A 10,865-nucleotide genomic window follows, 5' to 3' on the forward strand; every position below is an offset into this window, starting at 1 on the left:
TGTGGCCAGCCTCAACCACACAGCAAAGCTGTCTCAAATATCCAAACAAAAAAGAAATGAGAATAAGTTGAGATGTGTTCTAAGTGTAAAATATGTATCAATTGTTGGAAATCTATTGCAAAAATTGTAAAATAGCTCATTAGTAAATTTTATACTGATGAAATTTACATATGTTGAAATAATAATCTGCAGCATAATGAATTTAATGAGATATATTAAAAAATTAATTCTACCTGTATTTTACTTTTAGGATGGCTGCTTATAAATTCAAAATACTGCAACTCATGTAATTTTTCTACTAATTGGTCTCCAAAACACCCAAACTCCCACTCTGTCCACTAAATAGCGCATCATTAATCACATTTTAAGGAAGTACAGAAAAGTCTCCTCTCTAGGCTAAAGTCCAAAAACATAACAAGAAGCACACTTAGATGTACAGCCATCTCTACGAAATATTGTATGTTACAAGTTCCAAGTATAAAAGTCATTCTGACACTGTGGTCCCTGGCCTTACTCTGTTGGGAAAGGTGTGGGGAGTGGGAGGGATTAAGTAAAGATCTGAAAGTACCCATGCCACATTAACAGTCCCTAAGAAGCTCCAGAAGTCTGCTCCTCTCTGCATTCAACAGTCATCATTTATCACCACCTTTTTCCAAAAAGGACAATATTCAAAGAATATTTTTGGAGTATTTTCATTTTAGCTAACAAAATGATCTAAGTATATAAAATATGGGTGGTCCACAAATCTTCAGTCCTACAAAGCACATCAGTATGTGCCTATAATTCATTATGCAGTTCAATAGTGTAGCCAACAACTATATGTTGGCTACCTAACATTTACATTAAAAAGAAAAGCAAAAATTTTGTTTCTCAGTCACACTAGCCAAATTTCAAGTACTCAATAACCCTACAAAGCTAGTAGACATTTCCATCATTGAAGAAAGTTTTGTCAAACAGTAATTCTCAAAATGCAAAAGCCGTATCACTGACAGAAAAAGAAGTTAATTTAAATATAATTCAAATATCACAGTGTTAAATATACACATTTAAAAGTAATTTTACAAAAAAGCTAAAAAACTAAGCTGAATGTGGTGGTGCATGCCTGTAATCCCAGCACCTGGGAGGCTGAGGTAGGAGGATTGCTGAGTGTGAAGTCAGCCTGGGCTACACAGTGAGTTGAAGACCAACCTGGACTACATAGTGAGACCCTGCCTCAAAAAAACTGAAAACAAACAAGAAGCCAAAGACTAAATATAAATGGGTCCTCTTTAACACTAAGGTGTAAATTCCAACTATAGCCAGAAAACAACTGTTCCAAGAACAAACCCTCCAGGTTCCTGAAATCATAACTTTCACTGCACACTAAAAATGAAATGATTGTAGTTCCATACACACAGTTATCTTGAGTTACAGTATTGCTTAACCAGAGTGAAAGTACTTTCATTAAAATTAGCCACACCCTGTAAAAATGAATAAACTGACCATTATGAAAAATTTGAAAAACATCTTAAGTTTAACTCTACTCCCAAAGCAGACTGTAGCAGAATTCTAGGTAGTACACCTCTTCCAGTCTAGCTAAATATATATCATATCCCAGGAATACTTAACATTGCTTTCTCTTTGCAAACCAAAATAACCTTGGCAAGAAGCCCTATTATTCAACTCAAAAAACATCCCATGCCATTTTGTCATTGTTTTGGTTCTTTTAAGACAGAGTCTCACTATGTGGCCTTGAACTCATTATGTATTCCACCCTGGTCTCAAACTCAGGATGCTCATGCTTCAGCCTCCTGAGTATTGGGATTACAGGTGTGAACCACCACATGCTGGTCCACGACACCCAAATTAGGGAAAAGAAGAGCAAGGGTAAATTGTTAAGTAAAAATCCAGGAATACAACCACTTAGCATGAAGACATGTAATATATCAAAACTTGAGAACTGTGAGCAATAGTTTATATGTAGCCTATGATTTATTCCGAATCTGCAACTCCGGCAGCATATTATTTATACGGCACTTTTTTTTTTTTTAAAGTGCCAAAAATTTTATTTGGAAAGTGCGGGGTAAATGGTTATGGGAAAAGCTGACTCTACAGGGCAAACTTGGGCTGAGCAAAGAGAAACAGTAAAAGCAAAAATAAAAGCACATGCGGAGTCTAAGAAATGTGGTGCGGCTACCACGGAAACTCACGCCTGATGGCTAGGCGCTTTTTGCTGACCGCTACCAATCTAACATCCAAAACAGAAAAAAAAAAAATTCCTTATAACAAAATATTAACATTCATTTGATGTAGTGCCAAGCCTTGATGATGGGATCCTTCAGGTGGACAGTGGAGCGAAGAGGCATAAAAATAATTTCCAGCTCACCATTTAAAGTTCCACAAACTAATTCCACACCCAATTTTCTCATTTAAAGTTTTTATACTAAATGTTTCAGGGTGTTTTCTGCTACTTAGCAAACCAGTAGAGGCTCAGAGACTTACGATGTCAATTAAAATAATCCTTTTTTGCTTGCTTTTGTTGAGACCGGGTCTCAACATGTAGCCCAGGATGGCCTTGATCTCACAATTCCCCTCCTCAGGCTTTCGAGTGCTAAAATAATCTTTATTTATTTTTTTGAAGTGAGGGGATAAGAATATGAAATCAGGAGATACAGTACTCTGGAAGACACTGGTAATTTGGGCTTTCTGTGCAAATTAATCACTATCTACTGCACCATACAGCATACAGTTTAGGTATGACACAGCACTCCAAAAAGAATGTCCAAATTTTTCAATAATTTTTGCAAAGCTGCTTCTTACTCAAAATCTTCAAGTTATGTGAGAAGAGTAATCATTCCCCTCCAGTATTTTCAGAAACTCGGAATCACTTGGAAATCAGACCCATACCAACTCTGTCTTTAATTAGTAAAAAGGTTGGATTCCAATCTTTGGAACCATTTAATAATTCTTGTCTCCTCTTCAACAAAAATGAAAAGCAATGACTTAATCAAAATTAACACTGGCCAACAAGATTTACCAGTGGTCTATTCTTGTCATGTGAAAGAATTCTCTGGTGTCCCATTTGTGTGCATTTGTTTGCAGAAAGCTATTTGAGATGCCCTGTAGTGTGAGGAGAGGACAAGCCCACATTTTTATTCATCTCCAGGAACAGTACCCTTCTCAACCCTCCACCTTTCCTTTACCTCCCACTGTAACACAGGTAACCACAATTAAACATGAATTGAGCATGAAAATAACCCCTCTATATTCACTGTCACTTAACACTTTGTAAAACTATTTTTATTGTCAAGGTCAGAGAGAGGAGTTACAGTATTTGAAAACTAGACTTGAAAGAAGAAAGTTGCATTTACTCGTTTTATAAGTAAAACTTTATTATTCTTTGTAAGTATTGAAGGAAAATAATTTCTTGCTCTTGCAAGCAAATGTGGTAATATCTGCACAGAAATATGAAATTACTTTACTCATAGCCTGTGTATTAAACTTTTTTTATTAGCAAGAATCTTTTATGTAATACCAATGGGGGAAATTAAATAAATCGGCTTCAACGATAAGCTGTTCTGTTACTAATATTAATATGTCAAACCACTGCATCCTGTATCATAAAATTAGCCCTCAGGCTTCTTTAAAGGATATTGGGGGTATTAATATGAGTAAAATTTTTCAGCAAAGTAAAAATCAGGATTGCTAAACCGGAAAAATCAGAAGCTCAGAAGCAGCTTAATTCAGAGAAGACCTCCCAATGGTCACCTGCCTACGCAGGGCACTGGCACACTGCCAGGTAAGACAGTACGTTGCCTCCAGGATAAAACTCTCAAGGAAGGAACTCTAGAACCCACTAAAAAGATGCCAATTACAGATCAACTAACTCTGCGCTAATGCGCACAAGTGTGCTCTATTCCCAGGGCCTGTTCAATACCGTGCAAGCCAGAAGGAGGTACTCAGGCCATGATCCTACAACTACCTCCTAGACTCCAGAGGATCCCAAGAAAACCTCCAGAAAAACTCTTCCCACCTTCTAGAATTAAAGAACGGTTAGGAGTCACACTACTCTCAGAGAAATCAAGAAAGGAAGAAAAAATTAAAGAGTTCCCCTAGGGACCCTGATCCTACACACTCAAGAGATTGACACGGCCCTGAGAAACGCCGTCCCTTCTAGCCTCTTTCTGTTCCTTCACTGACCTGTTTCTACCGCCTCGGGAAAGGCGAGAGGCAAGCCACAGCCATCCCCCCTCCCCCCGCGGGGAAGGTGCCTTTCTCAGCTGCGAGCCATAGAGGGAGGAAGAAAAAAGGTTGCTCCTCCCCAACCCACCCGCCACACAACTCCAGCGTGCAGACCCGAAGGGGAAAAGAGCACCGGAGGATGACAGCCCTGCACTGGCTCAGGGCGTGAGGACAGCGCTTGCTCGGAGAGAAACGCTGAAGCAGCTCCCCTCTAGCCCCCTACCCAAATGAATGAACTGAGTAAAACGGGGAGGGGAGAAGTTAGTAAGCGCAGCACTTGCCACCCAGGAAGCAAGACAGAGGGGCCCTCACACCCAGCTCTGGCCTCGGCGCCCTTTGCACCCCGACTCACTTTCATCCAAGCCCCATGTTATTTAACCCTTTGAGCTTTCAACATAGTGCCCATTGCCTTCATCTACGCCGAAGACCGACACCCCGCAACCTGTTCCCACTCGGACTCGGATTCAGCTTCCTTCTTCCTTCCCACCACCCCTCCCAGAGCCCTCACCAGCCCGGGCCCAGCCGCACCTGGAGATGCTCCTGAAAACGAATTGGAAGAATCTGGGCCATGGCGCTGTCGGGGGGTATGGTCTCCTCCTGTCACTGGGGCTGCAGGGCAGTGGCTGCCCGGGCTCTCCGAGGGAGAGGAGGAGAAGGGGAAGGGGGAGGCTGGGTTCGGCAGGATACTCTCTGGGGACGCAGGAAACTGGCAGACAGACGAAAAAGCTCAGGCCGGGGGCGGAGGCTCCAGGGGCCGAGAGAGCCGCAATGGCGGAACCCGGCGCAGCGCAGACTCCGGAAACGGCTGAGCCCTGCGGAAGGATCCCGGCGACAGAACTCCGCCCAGCCACCTCACGCCCTCCGCCTTATGTACCCCTCCACGGGGCGCCGCGCCGCGATCGGGCGCAGGAATTCGGGGCGCAGTGCGCTCAGCGCCTCAGTGACTGCAGCGACACAAGGGAACTAGAGGCACCGAAGGGACTACTTTTTTACACTCATCACTTTCCCCACTCTCGTTTTTCCCTACCCCCCTCCCTTTTTTTTTTTTTTTTTGCATTTTGCCACATCATGCGACTCGGGACGAAAGACGTCATTTCCGTCGGCGCCTTAGGTCCCACCCACGCACTTCCAGGTGCACGTGACGCTGCCAGGGAAGGGCCGGCCGGCTGCTGCCGGAACGGACAGCGGCTGCTGGGGAGGTGCTGCATCTTCTGGGAATTAAATTGCCGTTAAGCCACCGTGAAGCGAGGCGGCCCCTGCGTTTTTGACTGAGTCCCTGAGGAAGAGGACGTGGCGTGGGCAGATGGGCCCTGCCTCCCGCCCTCTAGGTGACTCAGGGAAACGGCCTCGCCGCAGAGCGTCCCTCCCCCGCCTAGTTTCATGCAGTGGGTGGTTTCTTACGTCCCAGGGAGGGGGGACGAAATGGGGTTTCAAGTCGTCCCTGCGCTTACGCACGCCCTTCTGATGGTTGGAGAACCTGATGCGCGGACCCTAAGAACCAGCCTTCTCTTCGGATAGTACTTAATTAGCTCAAAGGACAGTGAAGGCCATTTGTGCGTTATCTCAAGCTGGCCTTGTGATAACCTTTCCTAGGCTTTCTGCGGACATTTTGGTGGATCTGGCATCAGCCTAGCTGAGTGATCACTTTGGCGTTAAAGGATTTTGACGCTTAAGGACTGGACCAAAATTGTAGCAGGAGGAGGTTTTAGTCACATTAAAATACGAGTCTCTAAGATAATTAGGATAAGGATGGTTAAAAAAACACCTTAAGTACCTTCTTGGAGGAAAGATTATTAGACGTGTATTTCAGTGGGACCACCTCAACATTGCCTGTAGCTTAGCAGTGGGGCTGTAAGCGCTTCAGAGCCGGATCATCGTGTCTTCCACAGCATTAAGGTACTACGGCATTCCTTATCGATTAATATCCCCAGTGCTTTCAGTGCGAGCTGTACTGTCATCATAGCACCAATGCCATGAAGAATGAAAGAACATATTTGTGCCTTTCATCTTTACGAGATGTTTTTTTCTTCCCCAGAAAGCTCTTGAGAAAAACTGAAGTCCTCAATAATTATTTTCATTTAAAGAACTTGGTATCATATGGGCTATAAAATAATTTTGTATGTTAAGCAGTTTTACTTGGATAAGTTTGCGTAATCATTTTAGTTGCTTTTCACGTATTTCCCACAGTACGGTAATTTAGGGATGAGAAGAATCTGGCAGGTAAGAGGGCAGTTCTAGACTGTTCTACAAAGAAATGCCTCGCCACCATGTTGTAGGAGTGCAGATCTATGCTTGCAAAATTTCATGTTGTTAGAACAAATACTTGAAAGTGTTCTGTGGTCTGCAACATTTGAAATGACATTTGTAATGTCAGTCTAGCTAGCTGCTTTAAATCCTTTTAGGAAAAGTGGACGAATTCTAAATTAAAATTCTGAAGGAATTACTGTTTTAATACAGTAATACATTAGCTTATCAAATTAGTTTTTCAATCTCAGAATTGGGGATACAGAGCTACATCAAAAACGGGGCTGTCAAAATTTATTAGTAAGTGTCTTGCATCTTCATACATGCCCTGTATTTAAAGTACATTTAGAATCTCAAGAGCAACTTTTTAGCTTAGCTATTTGATATGGAATATCTAAACAAAAAGTGCACTGAGGTTCTATTAAAGTGACTGCTTTCTGTGTCATTTCACATAAAAATCTAATGAATCCATTGTTTTCAGAAATCATTTAGAAAAAGATTGTGATATTCCAGATCATTTTAAACACTGTACCCTTAATGCAAAATTTTTCAAGAGGGGAAAAAAAAAGGTCTAATGATAAGCACTTGAAAACCCACATGCCTTTTGAAGATAAGTAATTTGGTGGGGGGTAATAAGCTTTTTATAGGAGTATGCCAGCATTGCTAAGGGTGCAGAGGCAGGAGAAAGGTTGTCAATGGATAACTTACAAGCCCCAAAGGATGAGGCACTGTCAAGTTTCCTCACTCACACCTGAACGACTTTGTTTTGGGGCACTACCTTAACTTAGAGTGAAACTATAACCTAATAAACAGAAAACAAATCCTGCTACCCAGAATGTTTTTTTCTAACAGACTACTGCAGTGTATGAATCATCACCCTGGCTTTTGGTTTTAAGAAAATGTTTTAGTAAGGAAGCCATGTTAATAAAACAAATGATAAAGTTCTTTCAGTTTGAAGCTTTTTTTTTTAATCAGAACATTCATCAACAGTAGGTCCTTGCAGTGAGTCACAGCAAATGCCATTAGGAAGAACGTTGCTTGGTCTGTTGAGAAGTGCAGTTCTTAAATCTATACAAGAAACCTGTATGTGCCATCAATTTTATATTTTAGGTCAGTAACCATGGTGATGTGTTTACATGTATATATTACCCCCAATGGAATGAGACCTCAAAATAAAAAGAAGCCTTTTATTGTAGGATTCTTCTGTAGCTGTTTATCCTAAAGCAGACCTTGCATCAAGGTGTCTTTTAAACTGACCTTTTAAAACAGCTTCAGCTAAGTGCACACACTCCTGTAATATCAGCCACTTGCAAGACTGAGGTAGGAGGATTACAAGTTTGAGGCCAGTATGGACAGCATAACAAGGAGAGACCCTGTCTCAAACAACTGAAAAACAGCTTGAGCTAACTGCCTTACAAGTCATAAAGCAAAGACTTTTCTCAAGATTCAAAGATGATTTTGAAGGCAGGGCTTTAAAACTAGTCCTTTGTACCAGATATTTACAATTTAGATTTTATTATTATTATTTTTTTTTTTTTGGGTTTTTCTCCGGTACCGGGAACCGAACTCATGACCTTGCGCTTGCCAGTACAATTTAGATTTTAATAAAGCCACCAGAAATATGGTTTAGCATTACCCATGTGATGTGACTGGTTTTGCCATGTAAAGAGCAGCTTTAAAGTATCTCAGCCCCTAGGGGTACAAATATGAATCCCAGCAGGATTAGATTATGTCTTTATCTTTTCAAGCAAGATAAAGAGCACTGTATCACATGCCAGTGAGAAAGTGAGTATCCCTTGGGTGTCAGCTCCTGGTGAATATTCAGTTCCTTCTGTATTTTAGCTTTGCATAAGGCAGATTATAGGTAAGGCTGCACAGAAGGTATGAAAAAACAGAAACATTAAGTATGTAAAAAACCTTAAATGGCCTTTCTGTTTTGGTATGAAATGGACCTTAGCTGTGTAAGTTCTACATCTTTCACTTCTCAAGCTGGTTTTCAACCTTCATCATGGATCAGCATCAAGCACATTCCAAATGAAAAGCTTCAGACTGTGAGGATCCATCCTAGAATCTTGTCACATTACACAGGTCCCTCCCATATTTTCTAAAGGTCAAATCAGATCCCAGCAGAATGAAGAGGCTCATGACATTACCTTAAAAGGGCATCTCCAGAAAGTTGGTTTAAATATAGTTTTCTAGAACACTGTAGACAGAAAAATCCAAAAACAGTTTAACCTACTGATCAATAGGGACTGAGATGCCAAGTCACAATATTCCTTTCTCATCCAAAGACAAGTCCCAGGGAGCTGCAGAGGATCTATAGAATGGAAAGGCAATGAGGGTAGGAATGTGGGGATGGTTGTTACAGGCTTTTTCCCATATCTAAATATGTGGAATTGTCCTTTCTCTTCTGTAGTTAGTAGTACCTCCAGCTCAAAGCAAAGCATGACCCGCAAATGTGTTCCTCAACAATCTTAAGAGTTCTGTCATACTCTAGGAATGCCAGCAGCAAATGCACACACCTGGTTAATGGTAGTAAACTATCAACTTTCTCAGAAAAGAATGGTTAAGGACTAAGACTTAGTAAATACATTTTGGTTAAGTCAGCAGAAAGCCCCCATGAAACCAGTAGCTTTCCTCTGTCATGCCTTTATTCCAGCTTTCTGCCAAGCCGCAGGCAGAAAAACAATGGAGCCAGCTGACCATGGACTGAAGCCTTCAGACAAAAGAAGCCTTCCTCCTTTAAACTGTGCTTTTCTCAGGTATTACTAGGCATGGCGAACCACTTATTTTAACCTCCCCTACATCAGAAGTCACTGAAGTCCCATCCTGTAGTCCACAGGGGAGGCCAACGGACATTTGAGTTCCAGCTTACGCCAGTATGGGCCAGCATGCTCAGAAGTGCTAATTTAGGTCTTTCGGTGGAATTTGGAACAATTCTAGCTTACACAAGTGAGAAGAGTTCCTGGCCTCAGAATCATCAGACTCCCATGAAAGGAACTTGTTTTATACAAGAAGACCCACATAATTTTACTGTATATAAGAACATGTCCTTTTATTTATACAAAGTAAAACATTTTAATATACAAAATTCAGTTTTAAAAGTGTGAAGGAAAAATCTATTCAACAAATATTTTTTCAATACCTACAATGTAAAAATAAATGCTCTTTTGTAAAGGCTTTTTGAAAAAAACTGATAGGGGGAAAGTAGTTCCGGATCTTAAAAGGCCTCATGTTCATCACAGTAACTGGTTTTTGTATAATGTGCCTTACAAAAATAGCCCAATCTAAGTATGTTCTAAACCTAGGACACACAAGAAATTACTTCAAAATGTTTTACCTCATCCTGTCATGACTGATCAAAGTGGCTTATGAAAAAATAAAACAAAAACCTGGTTATTTTTCCTTGTTGCTCATATTCCAAGTTTAATGTTGTACAGCCATATAACTGTTTACTCCCTAACACTCCAGTGATGAAAAATACATAGCACTCATATGAGTCCACCTCATACTTATTGATTTAAATTGTGTTTTTCTATTCTGATCCTGCCCTATTAGCCCTAAGAGTCATGAAAAGGTCTCTCTTTAGGTTAGGTCCAAGGCCAGGTGTGGTGATGCACTCCTGTAATCCCAGGACTCAGGAGGCTGAGGCAGGAGGATCACTGTTTGAGGCCAGCCTGGCCTACAAAATGAGTTCAAGGCCAGCCTGAACTATGTAGCGAGACCCCCGCCCAAAAAAAACAAAAAAAAAAAAAAAAAAAAGGTTAGGTCCACTGATCACTGTATAAAGCTTTTAAATAAAAACCTGATAAAGACAGCTTCTACCTTGTTATATTTTAGATACTGTCTAGTTGAGCCACCAGATCAGATGAGATTACGTTTGTCATTATTGAGGAAGGCTTTTTAAAAATTCAATTTGTTTAAAAAGAATTAAATGGAGTAGCAGATTGGCACAGAGTAGCAGTCCACAAATGTTGTATACTAAATGAAAATCCCAGTCCAAGATGATCTTTTATATTTTTCAGTCTGTAAGAAAGTGCGGTACTCCTGTGGAAATCAGAGTGGAGATTTCTCACAAAACTAGGATTAGAGGTGCCACTTAACCCAGCTATTCCCCTTTGGGTATTTTTGCAGAAAAACTGAAAACATCATACCACAGCAATATATGTGCACCCATGTTTATAGCAGCACAATTTGTCATACCTAAATCTTGGAAACAACCTAAATGCCCATCAACTGAGGAATGGATACAAAAGATGTGGTATTTTTATACAATGGAGTATTACTCAGTCATAAAAAAATAAAGAGGCTTTTATAGGTAATGGATGCAACTACAGACCATATTTACAAGTGAAATAAATCAGACCCACATGTGTAAACATCATATTGTCTCCCTAGGG

The 10,865-nt window shown here is 40.9% G+C and overlaps 1 protein-coding gene across 2 annotated transcripts in view; it reads right to left on the reverse strand.

The window, feature by feature from the left end:
• The window catches only part of Cltc (clathrin, heavy chain (Hc)), a 65,670-nt gene extending 60,649 nt beyond the window's left edge, over nt 1-5,021 (reverse strand). For both annotated transcript variants that reach the window (XM_005393984.2, XM_005393983.2), the window contains exon 1: nt 4,750-5,021. In XM_005393984.2, the coding sequence (XP_005394041.1) occupies nt 4,750-4,791 (42 nt within the window). In that variant the 5' untranslated portion in view covers nt 4,792-5,021. The remainder of the gene's footprint in view (nt 1-4,749) is intronic.
• Nucleotides 5,022-10,865: the final 5,844 nt, after the last annotated feature.

The sequence above is a fragment of the Chinchilla lanigera genome, unplaced genomic scaffold (genome assembly GCF_000276665.1).
Source record: "Chinchilla lanigera isolate Chin_1 unplaced genomic scaffold, ChiLan1.0 scaffold00050, whole genome shotgun sequence".
In the NCBI taxonomy this organism is placed as follows: Eukaryota; Metazoa; Chordata; class Mammalia; order Rodentia; family Chinchillidae; genus Chinchilla; species Chinchilla lanigera.